Genomic DNA, 26,641 nt, shown 5'->3' with positions numbered 1-26,641 from the left:
ATATTTTTTATACTTTGGCATTCAGTTGCAATTACTTAGTGTCAATGGATTTGGCTAATTCAATGCATCACGGTTGCTTATTCCTCAGGGGCTGTGCTTGAAATAATCTAGAAAAGTAATAACTAATTTATTGATTTAAGACCTCTCTGAGCACATGCTGAAATTGCAAACAGAATATGATGGAAGTGTGTTTAGTGCAAGAATAATAACTTCCTAACAGCTCATAAAAACGTCATGGAAGGACATTCTGAACTAGAGTTCCCACCTGCCAAGTGCACTCAGAAGTTATCATAAATGCTCTCGACAGTCATTTCTGTGGAAACTGCTTCTGTTCCCGCTCAAGACATTGTTAATGAATGTATTTGTAAGTAGAACCTAAATGCTGATTTAATAACACACCGTAGTGCAATCACATTGTGTAACGGAGCTGCTCTTGTAAAATGTTTAATCACTTGAGCTGCGTCTCTCTCGTGTGACTCGCTCGGATTTCTCCTTACCGACATGGTGTGAATGCTGACTTCATTGGCAGGCCTGAGAATATTAAACTATGAAATAATGTAAGGAAACCGGCGGCTATTTTCAAATATTCCAAAGCTATTTTCACATTGTTAGTTTTGGAATTGGAAAAACATACTTGTGCTCGTAGTTGACATATCCATCCATTTTTGGAGGAGGGTGGAAATGTAACTATATCCATTTAAGAGCATGGCATAAACAACAATACATGTGCCAGATTCTTACGTGATGTTTTCGTGAACATTACAGTAAACAACGAGCCAGTATAAGGAGATTGCTTCCAGATTGTTGCCAAGGTGCCATGCAGAACACCTTGTACCAAAAGGCAATGTATTTGCAGGCGCCAGTTTGCCAGTCATTTAGTTTAGTTTAGTTAAGGAAAAACATGTCCCAGTGTCAAAAGATATCTCTAATAATCTAATATTGGGTAGAAAAGGAAAATATATATAAATAAACTAATAGATATTTTCCACATTTAATAATTTGTTTTAGCTTCAGTACAATAATAATAAAAAACAAATAAAAGCTAATTATTTAATTTCCCCAGAGAGTATAAATGGGTAGGTGTACATAAAAGTGTATACTGTAGATGCATTTATATTTTAGGAAGAGGGTTCCATCAAGGGAAACATCATATTTGGGGGTTCTTGGCATTAACATTTTTGAAAACCCCTGATGTAACAGACAGGTAAATTTAGTCACAATAAGTATAAAGTTACATTACACTATAATATACTGTAGATATTTACATTTATGCATTTGGCAGATGCTTTTATCCAAAGCGACTTACAGTGTATTTATTACAGGGACAATACCCCCGGAGCAACCTGGAGTTAAGTGCCTTGCTCAAGGACACAATGGTGGTGGCTGTGGGGATTGAACCAGCAACCTTCTGATTTACCAGTTATGTGCTTTAGCCCACTACGCCACCCCCACTCAGATATCAAACCCCAACCCTATGCCTAAACCAAACCAATTCTCAACTACATAAAATATGTTACAAACAGATAAAAGTACAGTTACAATAGTTTATTCCAAAAAACAAAACAAAAAAAATAGACAAACATTAAAAGTATTCCAAACAACTCATGCTGCATTTAAAGTCCTTAAAAGTCCCTCTCATGAGTATGAGTGTGTTGGACAGCTCACAGTGCTGAAAAATTAACCATATATTATACATATCTCACATGAATTAAATAGGGATCCACCGATACAATTTGTTCTCTCCCGATCCGATTCCGATACCTGAACTCTCGGTATCAGCAGATCCCAATCCAATACCAGTGTTGTTGTTTTTTTTCAGAATATAATTTAATATAAATTCAAAATATCTATACCTCACTGTGTGTAACTGATTGGGGGTTCTCTTTTATGAGTAAAGAAACAAAAACATCTAGTTATACATTATTTCTTTATAAAATAGAAGAAAAAAAAAACAGTTACATAAGAAATGTGTTGCCTATTAAGAAAAAAACTTTATATTTATTATACAGTTGAAGTCAGAAATTTACAAACACTTAGGTTGAAGTCATTTAACTAATTTTTTTTAACCACTCCACAGATTTAATTTTAGCAAACTATAGTTTTGACAAGTCGTTTAGCGGCAGTTCTGTGGATGGAAATGCCTTGTTGATGAGAGAGGTCAACAGAGAATTGCCAGAATGGTTAGAACTGACAAAGTCTATGGTAACTCAGATAACCCCTCTGTACAATTGTGGTGAGAAGAATATCATCTCAGAATGCTATTCTGAGATGCGGGTTGGCACTGTTTTGGCAGCACGAGGGGAACCTACACAATATTAGGCAGATGGTTTTAATGTTGTGGCTGATCGGTGTGTGTGTGTGTGTGTGTATATAAATATATATATATATATATATATATATATATATATATATATATATATATATATATATATACACACAGTTGTGCTCAAAAGTTTGCATACCCTGGCAGAAATTGTGAAATTTTGGCATTGATTTTGAAAATATGACTGATCATGCAAAAAAAAATATTTTATATAAGGATAGTGATCATATGAAGCCATTTATTATCACATAGTTTTTTGGCTTCTTTTTAAATCATAATGATAACAGAAATCACCCAAATGGCCCTGATCAAAAGTTTACATACCCTTGAATGTTTGGCCTTGTTAAAGACACACAAGGTGACACACACAGGTTTATCCCTCTGGGGTCTGAGGGTGTTTTGGGCCCTGGAGATGTTTTGACATGCCTTGACATTTGTGCTTTTTTCAGTTGCTTAAAAACATATTAATGGCTAAAGTCTGATAACACTGTATTCAGCACAAACTGGGCTACAATAATATGTGAACAACATGTATGTACATGTTTGTATTTTTGAGAAAATAACGTTTATGCATGGTTTTTGAAAAAAAACAAACATTTTAAGTCACTGAAATAAGGCCATATAACACATACTAAACATTTGTTCACAAGACATTTGAGAACTGGATCTTGTAGCCTAGAGTTTTTGCTACAAAAATGATGTGAAAACCATCCTGATCACTCATTCATACAAAACAATATAGTAATTTAACTTTTGTAAGACACTTTTAGTGTTAGAAAGGCCATATGCGAGGAGGCGTGGATGATCATGAATATTGATGTGTTTCACACCTGAGGAGACAAAGACCCCTCCCCTGAGAGAGAATGAATGTGAGGAGACTTAATGATTGAATGTATTGTTTGTAGTTTAAGTTAAAAGAAGTAATGTGATTATACATTTTCTTTACATAAAGACTTTACTTAAAAACTTTAGACCTACACTACCATTTAACAGTTTTTGATCTGTAAATTTTTTTAATGTTTTTAAAAGAAGTCTCTTCTGCTCACCAAGGCTGCATTTATTTGATCCAAAATACAGCAAAAACAGTGATATTGTGAAATATTTTTACAATTTAAAAGAACTGTTTTCTGTTTGAATATATTGTCAAATGCAATTTATTCCTGTGATCAAAGCTGAATTTTCAGCATCATTACTGCAGTTTTCAGTATCACATGATCCTTCAGAAATCATTCTAATATGCTGATTTGCTAATATGGGCATATTTACAGCACATTTTACACATTTACACCCGAACAGATATTTGCAAGCACAAGCTTCATTGATTATAATGAGGCAGCATAAACACTAGTTAAAATATAATCTAAACATGCATATTATTTTTATATCATATTACATCATATTGATATCATACAGCATACAATTTAAATACCTGCTTTAGCCGAAACAACATTTAAATGTAAATAAAACTTCCCTATTAGGACATATTTCAAATTTCAATACTTTGAATACTGGCTGGCAAGTCTGGAAATAGTCCAACTAGTAAAAATATGTACGTTTATATAAAATAGCATGTCAACTAATATGCAAGTAAATCTAAATGACTTACTCATCCGAAATTGTATCCTCGGCTGGATCAAGTCGCTCTTCAAAATGCAAACATTCCTCGTTGGATTCCCTATCTTCTTCTGAGGAAAATGTGAACACTTCGTCACTATCCAGGACCATCTGAAGAGCTTCCTCACCTGTGTAGCATGCCATCTTCCAAACGCGCAGAAAAGTGAATGAACTTGATGCTTTTTAAGGCAGTGTTGGGGGCGTTTACCATTTGCATTGATCGCCTCAGTACATTACCATATGAATAGCGTGCTCTGCTGGTGGGTGGGATCACATTAGCGATAATTCGCTGAGCCCCGGAGAAACTGTACATCGCTTTGTTTCATAAAGATTACATTGCAGGAGAATATTTGTTTTAAATTTGAATTATTTTATTTAAAAGTAGACATTTTAAGCTTTCTTTAGACATATGTTTCATGTTTGTGTGATAAATATTCGCGGAGTTTCAGTTCATTTTTGTGACGTGTTTCAGAAAGATGCTCGCGGAGACAGAGATGGCTGAAAGCGCACCCTGTTTATTTTCTTTATTTTACAAAATCACAAGGTTTTGTTGTTATTGTGATTGTACACAAATAAAAGTAGACCCTTTATAGTCTCTAATGATGTCTTACACTTATCTGTATGCCCAAAAATGTTATGAGGAAAAAATCCAGCAGGACGCGCCGGCACGTCCGTCGACCCCATAGGGTTAAATGGCAATTAAATGTTAATTTCCCACACCTGTGGCTTTTTAAATTGCAATTAGTGTCTGTGTATAAATAGTCAATGAGTTTGTTAGCTCTCACATGGATGCACTGAGCAGGCTAGATACTGAGCCATGGGGAGCTGAGCACCAGGACAGTCAGGCACAAGAACAGTTTCTTCCCTCAGGCCATTCACCTTATGAACAGTTAAAACTGCCCCCAGTACTCTCCATTGTGGCAATACAGTCATGTGCATATTTAACTATTCATTCATATTTATATTCCATTTATCTTTATTTGACATATCCTGCTTCTTCTGCACAATACATTAAATCACATTGCACATACATTTTTTATTCTTATTTCACTGTTTATGTATATATATGATGTTCGATTTGGTATATGAACCAAACCAGACAGTTGTTGAAGTGCAGAGGACAGACTCAATGACTGCTGAGTTAAACTGTATCAGCAGCACCTGTGGCAGGTTGAACTTCCTCAAATGGCGAAGGAAGTACAATCTATGGGGTGTTTCTCCTGAAGTCCACAGTCATCTCCACTGTTACGACAGATAGAGGTGGGAGCAGAGTGTTGGTTTAATTTAGTCCGGAGAATAGCTGGGATAATGGTGTTGAAAGCCAAACTGAAGTCCACAAAAAGGATCCTTGCATATGTCTCTGGTCTGTCCAGATGTTACAGGATATGATGCAATCCCATGTTGACTGCATCATCCACAGACCTGTTTGCTCAATAAGCAAATTGAAGTAGGTCCAGAAAGGGTCCAGTGAAGACTTTCAGGTGGGCAAACACCAGTCTCTCATATGACTTCATGACCGCAGACGTCAGAGTGACAGATCTGTAGTCATTAAGTCCTTTGATCTTGGGTTTCTTTAGAACGGGGATAATGGTGGTGCATTTGAAGCAGCAGGGAACTTCGCAGTGCTCTATTGATCTGTTGAAGATCTGTGTAAAGATGAGGGCAAACTGGTGAGCACAGGCTTTTAAACAGACTGGTGAAACGCCGTCGGGGCCTGATGCTTTCTTTGTCTTCTGTTTCCGGAATGCCCGGCACACATCCTCTTCACAGATCCTAGGTGCAGGTTGAGTAGCAGGAGGGGGAAGGAGGGGGGGTCATAGGAGGTGTTGATGTTTGTGTGAAGAGAAGACCAAATTGGTTGTGGAAATGAGACTGGGTTTTTCAAATCTACAGTAAAACACATTCAGGTCGTCAGCCAGTTGTTGATTCTCTACAGAGTTGGTTGGTAGTGTCTTGTAGTTGGTATGTCTTTCAGGCCTCTCCACACTGATGCAAACTTGTTTTTCAGCTTCTCAGAATGGCTTCTCTTAGTCACTCTAATCTCCTTTGTCAGTGTGTTTTTGGCCTGGTTGTACAATATTTTATCCCCACTTCTGTAAGCATCCTCTTTGGCCTGACGAAGCTGAGTTTTTCTGTAAACCATGGTTTGTCATTGTTGAATGTTAAATAAGTCATAGTAGGAATGCACATATCCTCACAGAAATGATGTATAATGTCACAGTATCTTTAAGCTCTCCAGATTGTTGCCTGCAGCTTCAAAAACACTCCAATCAGTGCAGTCAAAGAAGGCTTGTAGTTCCATCTCTGCTTCATTGGTCCATCTCTTTACAGTCTTTACCACAGGCTTAGCTGATTTAAGTTTCTGCCAGTAGGTCGGAAGAAGATGAACTAGACAGTGATCAGTGTGCCCCAAAGCTGTTTTAGGGACAAAGTGTAATGTTGTGTAGCAGTGATCCAGTATATTTCTGTCTCTGGTGGGGCATGTAATGTGCTGTCTGTATTTTGGCAGTTCACGGGTGAGATTGGCTCTGTTAAAATACTCAAGAATAATAATAAGTGAGTCCAGGTATTGCTGTTCTGTGATCTGATCAGCCAGCTGATTCAGCGCTGCACTCACACACGCTTGTGGAGGAATGTAAACACTCACCAGAATAAACAAGGAAAACTCCCACGGTGAGTAGGAAGACTTAGAGTTAATAAAGAACATTTCCAGATTAGGACAGCACATCTTCTTTAACGTTGTTACATCTGCATACCAACTTTCAAAAGCATGTTCCACCACCTCTCGTTTTCCCCGATAACTCTGAACAGCTGGAAGCCCAGCAGATGTAATGCGCTGTCCGGAATGGCTTCACTCAGCCAGGTTTCTGTGACGCACAAGGCAGCAGAGTTTGAAAAGTCCTTGTTTGTACGGGTGAGGAGAAGTAGTGTGTCTGTTTTGTTAGGAAGAGAGTGGAGATTCGCTAGATGAATACTCGGCAGCACTATTCGAATGCTGCGCTGTTGTAGCTTGACCAGCACGCCGGCTCACTTCCCTCACTTGCGCCTCTTAGCGCACTTGAACAACAACACTGCTTCTCCAACTAAAATGCACAGAAAAATGTCAGAACAGTCAAAAACTGGGATAAGATTGTCTGGTATGTGCTGCTAAATGTTTAGCAGTTTGTCCCTGTTAAAACTGATTGAAAAAAAAAAAATTACTAAACACAGAAAAAAAACAAATAAAAAAAATTATAATTGGAGAGCTCTACACCAAGGCGGCCATTCGCGGCACCATCATGTATAATCCTATACTTATCCTGTAAGTATAGGAACATAAAAATATGTTTTAAGTTAATAAACTAAATATTCAGATACTGTGTATACAAATTTACAAGTAGTTTGAGAGGTTCACAGTGCTTCATGGGAGTAAGTGGTCGCTTTATAGCTCTTTTGGCATGCTCTGTTTGCCACAATTCTCTGCTTGGTCAGATTAGAAGACTGTAGCTAACTGTTGTATAATAAATGTTTTATAATTTTTCTTTTCTTTTTTTTTTTTTTTAATTATTTGAAGAGTTTACTTTCAAGGCAGCAACTCAAAAAATACATACATCTAAGAAAATTCATGAACCTGAAAAAAAAAAAAAAAAACTCCATTCCAAGTCTCTATCTGTCTCTGTCATTCTCCCTGACATCTTGCCCAGACTGCCAGTCCCAGCTGCTTTCTCTCCATATCTCTGTCTCTCTCATGTCGGTGCTCAATGCCTGCTTTCATTCTCTCCTCCCTGCAGTCAGTGTGTGTGAAGATCAGTGTGAAATGAGGACTCTAATCAGTCGCCATCACTCACTGCCAAACAGCACTGCGCTTTGTCAAACGCCACCTCCTCATCAGCGCCTGCCACACTGTAACCACTGCACGTCAACTTCAGGCATTTTGTAATCCATCACAGGATGTCATGTTCCAAATCGGCCTTCCAATCCCGTCCTTGGGTTCCTATAGGTTCGTCATCATCATGTTAGTATTTACTTGGGTCATTTTAATCATACATCGGTCACATTTTATGAGGGTTAAATTATTTACCTGGCCCCTCAGGCTCATATAAGTTCATTTTCTTCTTCATGACTTGAGTTTTAAATGCTGTGGTTTGGAGTTCGGACTCTGGGACAGTGCCTGAGGGGATATCTGCATTTTACTTTAAACGTACAGTGACTAGATTTACTGCTGTATTGCAATGCAATGTTTTGTTTCCTTTGTGAATCATACAGAACTTAACTATTTCACTTCCATTAACTTTTACATATATGCATTTGGAAGATACTTTTATCCAAAGTGACTGTGACGAGTAGGAGGGCGGGGCTGGGACGTGAGGATACACGGCTGGCCCTGAAGCAGGCTAATCAGCCGGAAGGGGGATAAAGACTAGCCGTAGATGCCAGTTCGAGAGAAAGAGAGACGCACGCGTCCACGTCCGCGTTGCATGTGTGTCTGTGTTTGTTTATGTTTGTTTTATGTTGAGTTTTATCATTGACTGTTTAGCCGGTACCGCCTCCTCCTTGCCCACCTTTATACTGTTACATTGGTGCCAAAGCCCGGGAGGGAGGAGGGATGTCGCTGTCATGGAGTCCTCACCGCTGCCATCCGCTAAAGGAGCAGCCGCGGCCATCTGCCTGGGGATGGAGGGGTCACTACTGGCTGCTGAGAGCCAGAGAATCTGCTGCCATCTGCCGAAGAAGGGGAGGAGCGTTTCCATCCGCCAGGGGCCAGAGGACTCGCTGCCATCTTGTGAGGGAGGAGCGAGCTGGCTTCTGCCAGAGGGCGGAGGAGCGGTTGAGGACCGGGCGACAGTGTGTCCGGGAGCCGGTGAGCAAGTTCCTCTCTCTCTTTTCTCTCTCTCTGCCTCGCTCTTTCCCTCTCCCCTTTCCATCCCCTCGTCTCTCCCAGGGCTCCAAAAGGCGGGGAAGACCTGCCAGCATGTATGGCCGGAAGGGCAAGTCCCCCCCAGGAAGGGAAGGGAGGGGAGTGCGTCATGCTGGGGGTTTCCCCAGCCTGAGTCGGGTGATTGAGGAGTGTGACGAGGAGGAGGGCGGATCCAGGCTGTGAGGACACCTCCGATCAGCCAGGAGGGAGATAAAGACTAGCCGGAGGCACCAGTTCGAGAGAGAGAGAGAGATGCACGTGGCCATGTTGCATGTGTATCTGTGTTTGTTTATGTTTGTTTTATGTTGAGTTTTATCATTAAACTTTACGTTGACTGTTTAGCCAGTTCCTGCCTCCTCCTTGCCCAACCTTATACAGTTACAGTGACTTACAGTGCACTTATTACAGGGACAATCCCCCCGGAGTAACCTGCAGTTAAGTGCCTTGCTCAAGGACATATTGGTGGTTCCTTATTTCTGTACAACTAGCATCACCAAAGGGATTAATTTCTTTTTTATGCAATCACACTACAAACATTAGCAAGATATCACTTTGGAATTTTTCTGTGAGTGTGCAACATCTTATCCAATTTTCTGTGGCCGTGCGTGGGATTGTTTGTGCTAACTATGGGCATATGCATGAAAAATTTTTTGTAATGTAGTGGCGCAAAGCGCAATTTGTGATTTTCCTGAAAAAAAGGTCATTGCGCTGACATTTCAATTCAAGTCTAAACTCAGTTCCTGCATTTGCAGTTTAGAGATTTCACCAGCAGGTGGGAATAAAGTCCATGTCCAAACTCTGAAAATACTGTGGATTATTACATTTTGTCCATGGCGATCACTGTTGTAGCCATTTTATGAAATTTATGATATTTGTGTTAAACTATCTTTAGGTCATGGCTTGTTTTTCAGTAATTATTATTGTTTTTATATTTATATTAGTATTTTTCCACCTGTTGTCATAGAGTGATTTTTAAGTCACTGCATAAGTGGCCACTGTAAGAAGTTGGAGAGAGTCAAATGTTTGGATTTGGTATGATTTTTATGACCACTTCGTTATTTAGATTATATTTTCATTTCGTTTGAAGTGTAATGAAAATGTAATATTATTTGGATAAAGTTTCAATAAATTAATTACATTTTTCAAAATCTAAATCGACCGGTAGAAGTGAAGTGTGTGCCAATACAATCACTGTTAATACAAGCCTTGATTTGTGTGTCAGTAGATGAAAATGATTAATAATACTTAAAAAAATATTCTCTATATTTTAATGGAGCGTGTCACTGTCATATAAATATGTCTGACATTCAACAGGGATGCAGTTAATACACAAAAGAGCTTCTTATGAATGTAATGTCTTTGTTTATATTGTTGGTGCTTGACAGGAAATGGACTATTTGATAGGACGCAGACGGTGCCGGAGAAGACCCTCAGAATTAAACTGCACTTGACCCAGCCCATTAGTGCTTTGCGCATGCAATTTCACCAAAGCCCTTTTGCACCTAAACTTAGTGCATGCTTGTATGAAAATACCAAAACTTCATGGCCATGCCCATTGACTTTGTGTGCATGACTTTTGTCATAGTGCTGTGCTTAGTGCTAGCGCTCTAAAAATAGTGCCCTTTGTGTTTATTTAGAATGCAGTAGTGTTCAACATTTTGATCGTACCATTACTATCACTGACACTATGAGGTCTTTCAACTAAAACAGCAGATATAATCAGTCCTGCTATAATGCAGCCTAAAGAGCTTATAGCAAGAAAAAAGTTGGAGAAGTTTATAAAAAAGAAGTTCTGAGGAATGCTGTGAAGTCATTTGGAACAAATGCATGGCACAAGCCAGACACTACATAGATCATACCGTCCCATACAATATTGAGCAACTAGACAATTGGGGCAATTGCTGGCTATGAGTCCAGCTTTAACAGTGTGTGAGTTTCAAAGATTTTTGGCTGAAATTAGAAAAAGTGTCTAAACATCAACAGCACTTTTGGCCTCTTTTGAAGAGCGTGTACAAGAAAGCAACTTTTGAGGCCAATAGTAAAGGAATCGAGTCTCTGCTATGAAGGTAAAATTGTGCCTAAATGATTTGCAAGTGCAGTCTAGGATTTGTAAAAGTGTAAATTATGTTACAAGCGTGACAGAAAAATTTGCATGCGCACAAATAAATTGCATGTGCAGAGAAGGTTTTGTAAAGATGTAAATCAAGTTGGAAGCGAAAGAAATAAATATTATCAATACTTTAATGTTTTTTAAGTGTAATTCATGTGTTGTGAATTTGCAATTTCATATTAACACAAAGTAAATGTGGTTTGTATTCTTCTGAAGTCATTTTTTTCCCCCGTGCTTACACTCTTGGCACTGTTTTTGCACCTAAACATGGCCAAAAACATTGCAAACTTACAATCAGCGATATGCAAGCACAGAAAGGGTTTAAAGAACAGAAAAACGGATTGACCACGTAGAATCAGTCTGTGTGTGTAAAATAAACTACTGCAAATGTGTAAATGACTTGTGTTTGTGGCATAAATATTTTCCAGAAATAATCTGATATACCCTGTTCTGTCTTCCCTTTGTTGCGCTCACACTTTTGGCACGAATTTCTCACTGAAAAGAGTTTTGCAAGCACGAGGGGGAAGGCGGGTCTACCTGCTTCTAGTAACCAATCAAATTAGGGTTTCCTTGACCAGTTTACTCTGACCTGATTGGTTTAACAACGTGACAGACAGTTTCTTCTGCATATGGCTTAGTGTCATTCCTCTGGGTATCTCTCCTCTCTTAAATATTAAACTGAAATATTAATACATACTCATTCTTTTATTGTGAGAGTAAAGTTGAGATGACACTATTTATTTATATAATCATTATTCTCAATCTGGTGTTCAAATGTTTCTTCCTTGTTGCTGTTCATTATTTTAATTATATTTACTGTTAATTATCATTGGCAAGGCATTTTGATGAATAGATGGAATTAGCTGGTATCACAGAACTCATGCTAGAAAACAAATTAATAAAGTAAGCCATATAAAATGGAACTCTCTGAACAGATAAATAAGAGAGTTTACTTATACCATTTTCTTTTCTAGAATTAGTTCTATGATACTAGCAAGTACCATCCATCCATCCACCCATTTGCCATGCCAATGATAATACAAAGTAATTAAAAAATATGATTAAAATAATGAACAGCAACAAGAAGAAACATTTGAAAATCAGATTGAGAATCATATTTATATCAATAAACGGTGTTGGCTCAACTTTACACTCACAATAAAAGAATGTGTATGTATTAATATTTAAGTTTAATATTTAAGAGATGAGAGATACCCAGAGGAACAACACTGAGCCTTATGAAGAAACAGTCTGTCACGTTATTAAACCAATCAAGTCAGAGTAAACTGGTCAAGGAAGACCTCATTTGATTGGTTACTAGAAGCAGGTAAACCCGCCTTTTCCAAAACTCTTTTCAGTGAGAAATTTGTGCCAAAAGTGTGAATGCAACAAAGGGAAGATGGAATAGTGTATACCGGATTATTTCTGGAAAATATTTATGCCACAAACACAAGTCATTTACATATTTGCAGTAGTTTATTTTACACATGCAGAGTGATTCTACACCGTCAATCAATTTTCCTGTTCATGACACCCTTTCTTTGCTTGCATATTGCTGATTGCAGGTTTGCAATGTTTTTGGCCATGTTTAGGCGCAAACAGTGCCAGAAATGTAATTGCGAAAAACAGAAAGTCAGAAGAATATACACCACATTTACTTTGTGTTAATACACAATTACAGATTCACAACACATGAATTACACTTATGCAAAGTATAAAAGTATTGCTAATATTTTTTTTTCTTACGCTTGCAACTTCATTTACACCTTTACAAAACATTCTGTGCGCATGCAAAAAATTTTGCTTCCAAGTTGATTTACGCTTTCACAAATCTCACTCTGCGCATGCAAATCATTTAGGCACTATTTTACCTTCATACTCTGCCCTTAAGAAGTAGTTGTGTAATAGTGAAAATTATCTCATCATTTACTCACCCTTATGCCATCCCAGATGTGTATGACTTTCTTTCTTCTGAAAAACACAAATGAAGTCATTTAGAAGAATATTTCAGCTCTGTAGGTGCATACAATGCAAGTGAATGGGGTCCAGAACTTTGAAGTAAAAAAAAATACAAAGGCAGCATAATAATAATCCATATGATTCCAGTGGTTAAATCAATATCTTTAGAAGCGATATGATATTTCAGAAACAGATCAATATTTAAGTCCTTTTTACTTTAAATCTCCAGTTTTACTTTCACTTCTTTTGTTTTTGCAATTCACATTATTCGTGCATATCGCCACCTACTGGGCAGGAAGGAGAATTTATATTAAAAGGACTTAAATATTGATCTGTTTCTCACCCACACTTACAGTATATTATTTCTGAATATATGGGTTTAACCACTGGATTACTTTTATGCTGCCTTTATGTGCTTTTTGGAGCTTCAAAGTTCTGGACCCAATTCCCTTGCATTGTATGGATCTACAGAGCCGAGATATTTTTCTAAAAATGTTTGTTCGTGTTCAGCAGAAGAAAGAAATTCATATACATCTGGGATGGCATGATGGTGAGTAAATGTTTAGAGAATTTTCATTTTTGGGTGACCTATACATTTAAGGTCCTCATAGCCTCTATCTTAAAAAAATAGCTCATATATAATAAAACCATCCTTGCCCTCTAAAAATCTATATAACATTTCATTTTATTAATTTTCAATTTCACTGAATAACATGATTTTTGTACCTAATGAACTGCTGTTTTCTCTGTACTCATAGGAGCGTGTTGTAGTGGAAAATGAACACTGGTTGGTGGTGGTGCCGTATTGGGCGACTTGGCCCTTTCAGACGCTGTTGTTGCCAAGACGACATGTCCTGCGTCTTCCTGACCTCAACGCCCAAGAGAGAGACAGTAAGACTCCATTTGTATGGTTACATTATCTGTATCTCTCTTATAAAAAAACGTCAAATTTGTATGTGGTCTCTTATGTTGCAATATTCTTGGTCCAAATTAGGGATGTGCCCAAAGCTGAATATCTTATTCGGAAAGGCACGAATAATGACTTCAAAACGAATAGCAGATTCATCTAAATAATATTAAAAAAAATATTTGTATGACTGATTATCCAAAAACCACAAGGATAAAGTGACATTTTAAATAAACATATCCAAAATTACAACAAATATATGGATCTGTGCAGCCAATATTTTTAAAGTGTAAACCTTATAAATGAAAATGCGCACGTTGTGATTTCAGATCAGATGGGCGCGATCTCGACTCCATTTGCTGTCTCTGTTAATTGTGCGCGTCTGGAGCTTATCAAGTATAACATTTACTAAGATACGACATCATATGCACTTTCCACTTCTTGAAATGTCGATGTTAATGTATCACAAACCAAAATCAACGGTCAGTGAACATTTTCACTAAATAATACATTAGATTTTGGTTTGTTTTGCACCAAACCCATCGTATGCTTTCATAACAATCATGGAGTCTCATGGAATAATTTATTAGACTTCTGAATTATACTTTGGTGTTTGAAGAGGTAGCCACCATAAACTGCCATTGTATGACATCACTGAGCACATTTTTTTTTTTTTTTTTTTTCACAATTTCTCCCTTTGTGTTAAGAAAAAGAAAAGAAAGTCTATAGGGTTATAACAACAAAGGGGTGACAAAACAATGATGAATTTTCATTTTTGGGTGAACCATCCCTTTAAAATACACATTATTTCAAAAGTATAGCCACAAGACATTAAAGATATTAACATGATTTTGGTGTGATTAATTTCAGGGAATTTCTGACATTATGGTGTTTACCAGATTATATAATATAAATTATAATTAATTAATAATTATAATAATAATATTACAGGGCTTACTGGTGTTACATTGGAATGACAATGTTGTAATATTGGGTATAACTTTACACAGTGATTTTATCACACTAAAATCATGTTAATACCAAAATGTTGAAGTCTTGTGGCTATACTTTTGAAACAGTATATTTTTTAATGTTTATGCACATACCCCATTCACTTCCATTGTAAGTGTCTTACTGTAACCACAATTTTTGGAGGGGTGGGGGGTTGAAAATATTTCTTGGTACTCAATATTATAGCACAACTGCCGTCAATTGAGCTTAACTTGAACTGTACACAGAACATTTTTAAAAAAGTCCTTTGAGATATATTGACTACATTATGATATTTTATTGTGCTTTTTTGTCATTTTTGGAGCTTGACAGCCCCTGTTCACTATAAGCTTTTAGTGTATGGAAAAGAGCAGAACATTATTCAAAATTTCACCATTTGTGTTTCAAAGAAGAAAGATGCTTGGTTAAGTAAATGATGACAGAATTTTCATTTTTGAACTATTTCTTTACTTGATTAATAAAGGGATAGTTCACCCAAAAACTAAAATTCTCTCATCATTTACACAGCCTCATGCCATCCCAGATGTATATAACTTTCTTTTTTCAGCAGATCACATTTGAAGAAAAATAGAAAAATATCTTTGCTCAGTAGGTCCTTAAAATGCAAGTGGATGGGGATCCGATGTTTGAAGCTCCAAAAAGAACAGACAGTCAGCATAAACGTCATTCATATGACTCCATTTGTAAAAACTTATGTCTTCTAAAGCGAAGCAATTGCTTTTGGTGTGAAAAATATCAATATTTAAGTACTTTTTAACTATAAATCTTCACTTCTGGTCAGCAGCAGTATGCACATTCAAGAGAGGGTGGAGTTCACACGGTCTCTCATGTGACATATTTGCGTTTGCATGTTTGCACGTTATATCAAGTTTTCTCTTGGTTGAGACTGTCAGGATTGAAGTGAGGGAAGCACCCAAACACAGGAGGCAATTCAATGGGCTTTTATTAAAGCAAAAATATAACAAAAAACAAACACAGTCCAGGGCGACAACACAATGACGGCTGGGCTGGAAACAACAGAAATCCGACTGGACAGGAACACAACTGACAGAGACCTAACAGGGTACATAAACACAAGGAACATCCCACAATGAACTGGCACAAGACAAAAACCACAATGGGGTTAAATAGGAGGGAGGCCTGGGAGGCAGCTCAAGGTAGGGGACGAGGTCAGGCAGCCTGAGAGGAGGGTCCAGGAAGGGGGCGGGGTCTGGGGGCCTGGGAGGAGGCTTCAGGACAGGGATGAGGTTAGCAGGGTGGTGGCGGGCACTGGGAACTGGACAAGTTCGTCGACAGCTATGGGAAACTGGACAGGATTATCGACAGTCTCAGGGAACTGGACAGGCTCAAGGAACTGGACGGACTCGTTGACAGCCACAGGGAACTGAACAGGCTCGTCGATGACAACAGGGAACTGGACAGGCGGCTCCAGGACGAGAGCGAGGACAGACGGCTCCAGGACGGGAGCGAGGTGAGGCAACAGGAAAATGGCCTCTGCGGCCATAGGCACTGGCAGTGACAAGGGAATGACCTCCATGGCCATGGGCACTGGCAGTGACAGGGGAACAAGCTCCGTGGCCGTGAGCACTGTGAGCGGCAGGGGAACGGCCTCCGTGACCATGATTGCCGGCAGTGACAGGGGAACGGCCTCCGTGGCTGTGGGCACTGGGAGCGGCAGGGGAACGGCCTCCATGGCTGTGAGTGCTGGCAGTGATGGGAATGGCCTCCGTGGCCGTGTACACTGGCAGCAGCAGGGGAATGGCCTCCATGGCCTTGGACGCTGGCAGCGACAGGGGAATGGCTTCCATGACCGTGGATGCTGACAGTGGAAGGGGAATTGCCTCCATGGCCTCTGTGGCCATGGACACTGGCAGTGGCAGGGGAACGGCCTCTGTGGCCGTGGATGCTGACAGCAGCATGGGAAAGGCCTCCATGGCCATGAGCGCTGGCAGCAACTGAAGAGTAGGGGCCCTTCTTCTCTTCTTCCGGGTGGTGATAAGCACTGCTGCAGTAATGGCCGCCACCTCCTGGCGGTCGGCAGTGGGCCCCTCCGCCTCCTGGTGGTCAGCAGCCAGCTTCCTCCTCCTATGGTGACGTGAAGCTCAGGAAGAGCCAGAGGGATGACTGGGAACCGGCAGAGAGGAGTCTTGGGATTTGGAGTTCCACCCCTGCAGTAGAAGTTCCACCTCTGCAAGCCAGCAGAAGTGGTCCACCAAATCCCAAAAAGGCCAGCAAGAGATTTCACCCAGCTCCTCCGCACAGACCTGTTTGTCCAAACCTGTCAGGAAAAGGTGTTTTAAGAGAATCTCACCATAACACCACCTAAAGGCCTCATCTGCGAGCTCTTGAGCGTATTCTCTTATGGATCGACCACTCTGAGAATGGGTCAGAGAATTGTCATTGTGGGTGGTGTTCTGGGATATCGACTTTTTGTGGACAGGAGCTGGGAAAAGAAAAATGCCCTTTGCCTCCACTGGGTCCAGTAATGGACAGTTCGTTCTGTCAGGTTTGAAGTGAGGGAAGGACCCAAATGCAGGAGGCAGTTTAATTTTATTAAAACAAAAAATAACAAAAAACAAACAAAAACTACCCCGAAGGGGAAAAACAAACACAGGAATATGAACGACAGAGACCTAACAGGGGACATAAACACATGCAACATCTCACAATGAACTGGCACAAGACAAAAAACACAATGGGGTTAAATTGGAAGGAAACAAGGAGATCACAAAGTGCCTGGATTTAGCCACAGAGCAAATAAATCAAACCAACCGAAGTAGCTGAATCCAAACCCAAGACACAAAAGAGACATAGAACACGTACATGTCATGGTTCTGCCCCAAAACTAAGGGCAGAACCCTGACAGAGACATCCAGGATGGGCACAGAAATGCACCATTGTGGGTAAACATACAGATACAAATACAGATCTAAACCAAAACCAACAAAGCTTCTGTACAGTGTTCCTCCTACTCAGTTGTAAACAGCGGCACTCTTCCGAGTGTGTCCTGCTGCTGACCAGAAGCAATGATTTATAGTCAAAAAGTACTTAAATATTTATCGCACACCAAAAGCAATCGTGTAGCTTTAAGAGATTATCTTAACCAGCGAGTGGTATGGATGATGTTTATGCTGACTATCTGTTCTTTTTGGAGCTTCAAATGTTGTATCATTTACATTTACATTTATGCATTTGGCTGACGCTTTTATCAAAAGTGACTTACAGTGCCCTGATTACAGGAACAATCCCCCTGGAGCAACCTGGAGTTAAGTGCCTTGCTCAAGGACACAATGGTGGTGGCTGTGGGGATTGAACCAACAACCTTCCACTTACCAGTTCAGTGCTTTAGTCCAATACACCACCACCACTTGCATTTTAAGGACCTACTGAGCTAAGATATATATATATATATATATATATATATATATATATATATATATATATATATATATATATATATATATATATATATATATATATATATATATATATATATTTTTTTTTTTTTTTTTTTTTTTCAACATATCTCTTTCTCAAGTCTGACAAACTAGCTTCTTAAAACCTTACGTCTCCTTGTCACGTCGCCGAGTGCCCTTTTCCTGTGTTGGACTTGACATGGACACACATACACACTCATACACTCCTACACACTCTGGTTATTAAAGCCACCCTGTCAGTGTCTCGAAAGGTAAAGGAGAGGCTTTCCAAGAGAAGCTGTGATAACAGATAAATATACACCGCCCGGATACGCAGCTCTCACACTGGCAGGCTTAGTCTTGACAGCTTTAATCCGGTATGTAAATAAACGTCATAGAAATTATGGAGCAGGTCAACTTTTTTCAGAGAGAGCGGCAGAGAATCACAGTAGATCACAACCCATCTTTGAGCCTGCCAATGTTAGTTGACATGCTGACAACTTTGAGTCTAGTGGGTGTTGTTTGTTTCTGTGATAAAGTGTTGTTGTTGAAAGATGTTAATGTCATTGTGGCATCTTCTTTGTGTTTCGTACTGAAAGTTTTATTTTATGTCCATGGAGATGAAGAGATAAAAAACTAAGCTGCAATCCAATTACATAAATGTAATTTAATGCAGCTTTAAATCGGTGATCCGCAGAAGTTGCTACCAGTTATTGGCCTAAAGCTGTTGCTTTTATCCAAAGTGACATATGGTTATGTATTGCCTTTTTACACACTGAAGGTTCACCCAAAAATGAAAATTAAGTCATGATTTACTTACCTTCATGTCATTCCAAATAACTTGAATATGACATACTTTCTCCTGCAGAACATAAAGGAAATATTTTAAATAATGTCACGATCACTGATTTTCATATGACATATTTAAATTTAAGTTGTTATTCATTCTCAAATCAAATCATTGATGAATTGATGTACAAAGCCTAAATCAAATGTGGTGACAAGTATGGCGTTTTTCTTTAAATATGGGTATACTGAGCCCACTTGATTTGGACTCTGTATACACGAGTTGATTAATGATTTTTGTGATTTGAGAGTCAATAATATAAAGCCACATATTTTAGAAATGCATTTTCTAAAATAGTTTGCGCTCCCTTGCATTAAGTTTTGCATTCTCTCACAATTCGTTTTGCTTTCCTCGCAATGAGTTTTGCTTTCCCTTGCGATAGTTTTGCGTTCTTTTGCAATAATTTTTGTGTTCTCTTGCAATAAGTTCTGCTTTACCCCACTATAAGTTTTGCTTTCCCTTGCAATAATTTTTGTGGTCTCTCACAATTAGTTTTGCCTTCCCTCACAATGAGTTTTGCTTTCTCGTCCAATACGTTTTGCATTCTCGTGCAATACATTTTGCTTTCCCTCGCAATAAGTGTTGCATTGTCTCGCAATGAGTATTGTGTTCCCTCACAATAAATCTGAAGTTTCCTTGCAATGTGTTTTGTGTTCTCTCGCAATTAGTTTTGCTTTCCCTCACGATGAGTTTTGCGTTCCCTCTCAATACGTTTTGCTTTCCCTCGCAATTAGTTTTGTGTTCTCTCACAATAAGTTTTGCGTTCACTCGCAATGTGTTTGTCTCTCGCAATTAGTTTTGCATTTCTTTGCAGTTAGTTTTTTGTTCTTTCGCAATAAGTTAAGCTTTCTCTTGAAATACGTTTTAGGTTCTCTCACAGTTCGTTTTGCTTTCCCTCACAATAATTTTTGCGGTCTCTCATAATTAGTTTTGCTTTCCCTCACGATAAGTTTTGCGTTCTCTTGCAGTAAGTTCTGCTTTCTCTCACAATACTTTTTACGATCCCTAGAAATACATTTTTTGAACCCTAGCAATAAGATTTGCGTTATCTCACAATAAGTGTTGCGTTCCCTCATAATAATTTTGCTTTCTCATGCAATAAGTTTTGCTTTCCCTTACAATAATTTTTGTATTGTCTCACAATTAGTTTTGCATTGCCTCACAATACATTTTGCATTCTCTTGCAGTTATTTTGGGTTTCCTCTCAACAGCTTTATCCATCTCTTATGAAAATTAACTATGGTATTACTACAGTAACAACAGATCAACTGTGGTATTTGTAGTAAATCCATTGCAGCCACACGATGTACTATGGTTTTACTACAGTAGCCATATTTTACCCATGATATCCATGGTAAAACCATGGTTAATTTGTGTTTAGAGATGGATAAAGCTATTGCAAGGGAACAAAATAACTGTAAGAGAATGCAAAGCTTATTGTAAGGGAAAGATATTTCATAAATAAATTCCCTCTATGTCCTCTAAGGGGCTCCATACAATACAGACTTAAATTTCGGGGATTGATGAAAGACTTCATAGTCTCTCTTCAAAATGTATTACTTTCCCTCAAAAGCATACAGTGTGATACAGTGCAAGTATGTTACTGTGAGTTGTTTAGCAACAATCAACCAATCATAAACTGCCTCAGTGCTTGCCTCATTAAATATTCAGTCCCAGAATAGTTCACATGCTATGTTTAATTTAAACTTCTGTGGGATTCATTAAAAATGGCAAACAGTGATGGCAAATGTGTTAATTGATGAGGAGTTAATTCATTAATTAAATGATTTATGAGGCGACATTTCCACATATGAACAAGCAGTTACTTAAACAGGTTTCATGCTTGTATGGGATGTGTTCAGGACTGATCTTTCCTATATGCGATTTACTGTAGTGCGGCCGACTAGGGCCCTGACGTGCCTGGGGGGCCCTGCGAAAAAGTGCATAGATCATGAATAATTCATACAAATATTAAGAAACATAAGTGTCTCTGAGTATTTTATTGCTCACACATCAGTACAATCACCACACATAGACCGCATCATTTAACACACAAATCACAATGATGGTGATAACCAACAACATTTTAAGAATAAAATGAGCTCTGAATAATCACCTAAGGACAAATAACTGAAAGTTAGAACAATTTAATAACAACAGTGTATATAAAATCTGCAAACAGTAAATCTATAAGCACCGTAATTTGCATAATTTCTTCATACTGCAATGTGTTTCTGGGAGTTGAGCACCACTTATTATCACATACCTTGCTGAAAAGCTTCTTAGGTTCTTTTTTAAGGTTCTTTATTGTTTGTCAAAGTACAACCAAATTATTTTAATAATGCTCATCCATGACAGAAATTCTGAAAATAAATCATGAAAAATATTGCTTTGTGGCTATATGAATCTTTGAGGTTTACTTTGTTTAAAGGATGGCAGAAAAGCTTCTCAAAGAAAAGGGCTTGTCACTTTTTGTTGAAGGAATGTAGACACTGCCGACATAAAGATGCAGAAAACTTGCACAAAGTGAAAATATGAGCAATTAATCTGCAAAATAACAAAACTATCCTATTTATAAAATCTGCAAAAAAGAGGTATGTGTTTATACTTTACATATATATTATATTTATTAATTTGTTGTGTTTATAGGCCCTATATAAAATATGTAATTTTATTTATATTTTTTTCCCCGACATTGCTGTAGCTACCTGAATTTCACTCATGGTTTCCCTTACAAAAATTGAGAGTTCACTGCAAATTTGCCGCAAATTCACCACAGATAATTTTCACATGCAAATAAGCATTGCTGCAAACTTGCGGCAAATTGTCCATTGTTGCTAAAGTTTTGCCGGAAGTTCATCACTACCGGTGAAGAGCTGCAAACTTCTGGCACACATTTGCGGTGAATCACATGCTCATTTGCATGTGAAAATAACAAGCAGCAAATTTGCGTCAAGTTTGCGGCTAGTTTAGATTTTTTGTAAGGGTTAACTTTTTTTCACTTCTGCACATATTCTGGCCAGCTAAATTTTGCACAGTCAGCTGATGTCAAGGCGACACATTTACGCATAGTTATGTGGGTAATTGACATACGGTTTCAAGCATTGTCAACAGTGTCCTGCATTGACATAGGTTCTTCATCTAGAACTATTTTAAACAGCATTTTCTTATTTTGTGTACTGTAATAGGTAATACTTTAACCTCCTGAGACCTGAGCGTGAATGCTGTGTGCATTTTTCAATTCCTTTTTGATTTGTAACTAGTAGCACCTAATAAACATGCAAAAATTAATAAATACATTAATTAAATAAATTAAAGTAAATAGTTTTCTTAAAAATGTATGTCCACATGTGTGGACAGCGGGACTAAGCTGTGAGATTTTAAATAATACCAAGTCATAGAATTATTTATATAGAATTATTTATATTATTTATTTATTATATATTATGTTTCCAGGAGTGTTGGTTATTCATGTTTTGTGTTCCAGACATTACATCAGAAATTAGCATAATTAATTCTGATTCAAAATAATGGCCTGCATCATCCAATCACTGCCAATCATGTTAAAATAAAATTATACATTACATATTCTGAATCTGTGTACTTATTACCATTGTCCCATGTCTGCCAAACATGCTGAGTGTTCCAAACATCATCTGCAGCCTGAAACTGAACTTTTGGTCGGATTTTAGGAGTGAATGCACTTAGCTGCATAGAGAGCTATAGGATGCTCCCCTAGAACCTTGCACCCTATTTAGTGATTGACTTAACCCCCAGTCTATCTGCACTGGTCTCACAACAGTTTGAAATGCACCTTATTTTCATCCTAACTCTGTATACAGCCTCTGAATGCAACATTTGAATATACACAGTGAATAAAGGAATGCATTTACTAATGTTAATGAATAAAACCATATAATACAGTGATAACAAAATAAATTCTATCAACATTTATATTAACATAAAGAAAAATGACCCACAGATGTGTTAATGTTCAAAGTTATTCAAAATAACTAACATGTTTTTTTGTTTTTTTTACTATTGAGGGAATAATGTCCCAAAATCCACGTATGTGGACATCATGTTTATTAGCGCACTGACGCACAAAAAATGTGTGATTTTTTTAAAGCGGCATATCAAACAAAACTAAAGATGCTACTATTTACACCCAAATATACACTATATTGCCAAAAGTATTCGCTCACCCATCCAAATAATTGAATTCAGGTGTTCCAATCACTTCCATGGCCACAGGTGTATAAAATGAAGCACCTAGGCATGCAGACTGCTTCTACAAACATTTGTGAAAGAATGGGCCGCTCTCAGGAGCTCAGTGAATTCCAGCATGGTACTGTGATAGGATGCCACCTGTGCAACAAGTCCAGTCGTGAAACTTCCTCGCTACTAAATATTCCACAGTCAACTGTCAGTGGTATTATAACAAAGTGGAAGCGATTGGGAACCCAGCCACGAAGTGGTAGGCCACGTAAAATGACAGAGCGGGGTCAGCGGATGCTGAGGCGCATAGTGCGCAGAGGTCGCCAACTTTCTGCAGAGTCAATCGCTACAGACCTCCAAAGTTCATATGGCCTTCAGATTAGCTCAAGAACAGTGCGTAGAGAGCTTCATGGAATGGGTTTCCATGGCCGAGCAGCTGCGTCCAAGCCATATATCACCAAGTGCAATGCAAAGCGTCGGATGCAGTGGTGTAAAGCACGCCGCCACTGGACTCTAGAGCAGTGGGGACGCGTTCTCTGGAGTGACGAATCACGCTTCTCCATCTGGCAATCTGATGGACGAGTCTGGGTTTGGCGGTTGCCAGGAGAACGGTACTTTTCTGACTGCATTGTGCCAACTGTGAAGTTTGGTGGAGTGGGGATTATGGTGTGGGGTTGTTTTTCAGGAGCTGGGCTTGGCCCCTTAGTTCCAGTGAAAGGAACCCTCAATGCTTCAGCATACCAAGAGATTTTGGACAATTCCATGCTCCCAACTTTGTGGGAACAGTTTGGGGATGGCCTCTTCCTGTTCCAACATGACTGCGCACCAGTGCACAAAGCAAGGTCCATAAAGACATGGATGAGCGAGTTTGGTGTGGAAGAACTTGACTGGCCTGCACAGAGTCCTGACCTCAACCCGATAGAGCACCTTTGGGATGAATTAGAGCAAAGACTGTGAGCCAGGCCTTCTTGTCCAACATCAGTGTCTGACCTCACAAATGCGCTTCTGGAAGAATGGTCAAAAATTCCCATAAACACACTCCTAAACCTTGTGGAAAATCTTCCCAGAACAGTTGAAGCTGTTATAGCTGCAAAGGGTGGCCTGACGTCATATTAAACCCTATGGATTAAGAATGGGATGTCACTTAAGTTCATATGCGTCTAAAGGCAGATGAGCGAATACTTTTGGCAATATAGTGTATTTCAATAAAAAAAAAAAAAAGGTTTCTTACTTTTTTTGGCTCTGCGCCTGTAGAAGCCCTTCATGGAAATCAATGTCATGTTGATGTGTCACTTGACTCGGTGAGGTAGAAGTTTAACTTAAATGTCAGTCTAGAGTCTCGTGAACAGTATTCAGTTGGTTTAAATTCATTTAAATCATGTGTTGCATATAGCGAAGCCAAAATACAACGTCTATGCATGTGGACGCAGGGTCACACGAGGTTAAAATGCTGTTATATTTGTTAACATTAACTGCATTAATTAACATGAACTAACAATGAACAATCCTTGATAATATTGATAAATGTTTATTTCTATAGATACTGATGAATTTTTAACATTAAAGTTGAATAGTATGTTAAGTGTTAAGTTAACATTAATTAAAGCAATACGAACCAACATGAACAAACAATGAACAATTGTATTTTTATAAATGAACATTAACCAAGATTAATACATACTGTAAAATTGTATGGTTCATTGTTAGTTTATGATTCCTAATGCATTTAATAATGTTAACAAATAGAACCTTATTGTAAAGTGTTACCCTGTAAGTATTATACTTGCAGTTTCTATAACCTCATATTAATTAAGACACTAGTTTATTTGTACTTCTATAAAACAGCTGATATGTGATTAAAATGGTGAAAAACCTGACATAGTGAAGAAATGATGAGTAGTCACAGCACCTTTAATAAATACACATCTTCATGCTGTGGAATAGAAGTTCTTGGACATGTTATTTGGCATCTACCAAGCTACAGAGTGTTTTTCTTTAAAAAAGTTGTTCTATGAAAATTTTCACACTGGTGGGGCCCATTTTCATAATTTCACCTAAGAGCCCCACAAACCCATGGACCGGCTCTGGTTCTGCTTGTCCTATTAATAATGTTAATCTTGTACATTTTCAAAAAAGAACATTAACTCAGGGTTTACAAATTTGAACCTACAAACTTTTAGTTACCAGCCCAGATTTTAACCTCTTCGTCACATCCACAGACTTTGGTCAACCTTCTATGTAGATAACCTAGTCAATCACTGTTGAAAATCCTTCACTTCAGATAGTCCAATTCTTTTTATAATTTCCTCCAAAACCATTTGCTCAGTCTTTATGATATATGCACATAATAACATACTAATCATGCAGATGAGTGGTATGTATAATGTAGATGAAAGTAAGCCTCATCAACTCTTGTTAAACATGGAGATTGGGAAATTGTTTCAAATTGTCTTTTGTTTTAAGCCGTGACGCCCTTTCATTGTTCTAGTGGAAGAGACAGACTAAGGATCAGAATTTTCCAGCCTAGCATGAAATCTGTTTTATTGGCTGACAAAGCAAACATTTCCCTCAATAAGTGCTGAAGCTCTTTACTTCATTTTTTGGACTGACTCTTTTTGACTTTGACCAAAAAGGCCTGTTTGCATGAACATTATGCACAAACATCATTGTTATTTTTCAACAAAAATCTGGAATGCTTGATTCTGATTGGTCAATTGCTTAAATCATGCAGTCAAATATTTTTTGTATATTGACCGCTAAACTGTATAATCGGACATTGTCCCAGGCAAACGATTTTCTACATAGCTGTGCAAGTATCTTGTCTCTCGTATCACTCTGTCTATTCCTTCTCACATAATAAAATAATGTAAATTAAAATCAATATTTTATAACCATATTTCAGATCTATTTAATTATTTATTTAGTAAGTAGCAATGTGATAAGCAGAGTAATGCACAGTCAGCTGATGGTGGAAGCTGGAAGTGACTCAAGCAATGACATGAGTTTGAGGAGGGACAATCTTTTTTTTCCAACCAATGGCAGGTGGGGGAGTGTTGAGGAAACCTTTTTGAAAACAGTAATTAGTTTTGCCATTTTGTTTGGTTACGCTAGTGGCACATAAATGACACATTTCACCTTTAAACTTTGGAGATTTATTTTAAATTTTTTGCACCGAAAAAGTATGTGACTGATTTTTGACTCAGGTGTTCCTTTATAGAAATGTATTACATTTAAGCCATGATTTTAGTGCTATTGCTTTGAAATAACAGAGACAGCTGTTGTTTTGCTGGGAAGAAAACAATCTTGTATTCACCAGCATGTCTTTAAATCATAAATTAC

The 26,641-nt window shown here is 38.2% G+C and overlaps 1 protein-coding gene across 1 annotated transcript in view; it reads left to right on the top strand.

Moving 5' to 3' along the window:
• Window positions 1-26,641, top strand: part of galt (galactose-1-phosphate uridylyltransferase) — a 196,437-nt gene that overhangs the window by 103,284 nt on the left and 66,512 nt on the right. Inside the window, exon 8 of the mRNA XM_051684822.1 lies at window positions 13,662-13,794. Within this exon, the coding sequence (XP_051540782.1) occupies window positions 13,662-13,794 (133 nt within the window). The remainder of the gene's footprint in view (window positions 1-13,661; window positions 13,795-26,641) is intronic.

This window comes from Myxocyprinus asiaticus, chromosome 43 (assembly GCF_019703515.2).
Source record: "Myxocyprinus asiaticus isolate MX2 ecotype Aquarium Trade chromosome 43, UBuf_Myxa_2, whole genome shotgun sequence".
NCBI classification, from domain to species: domain Eukaryota; kingdom Metazoa; phylum Chordata; class Actinopteri; order Cypriniformes; family Catostomidae; genus Myxocyprinus; species Myxocyprinus asiaticus.
Note: the sequence above shows the minus strand (reverse complement) of the source record. Positions and strands in the feature narration are given on the sequence as shown.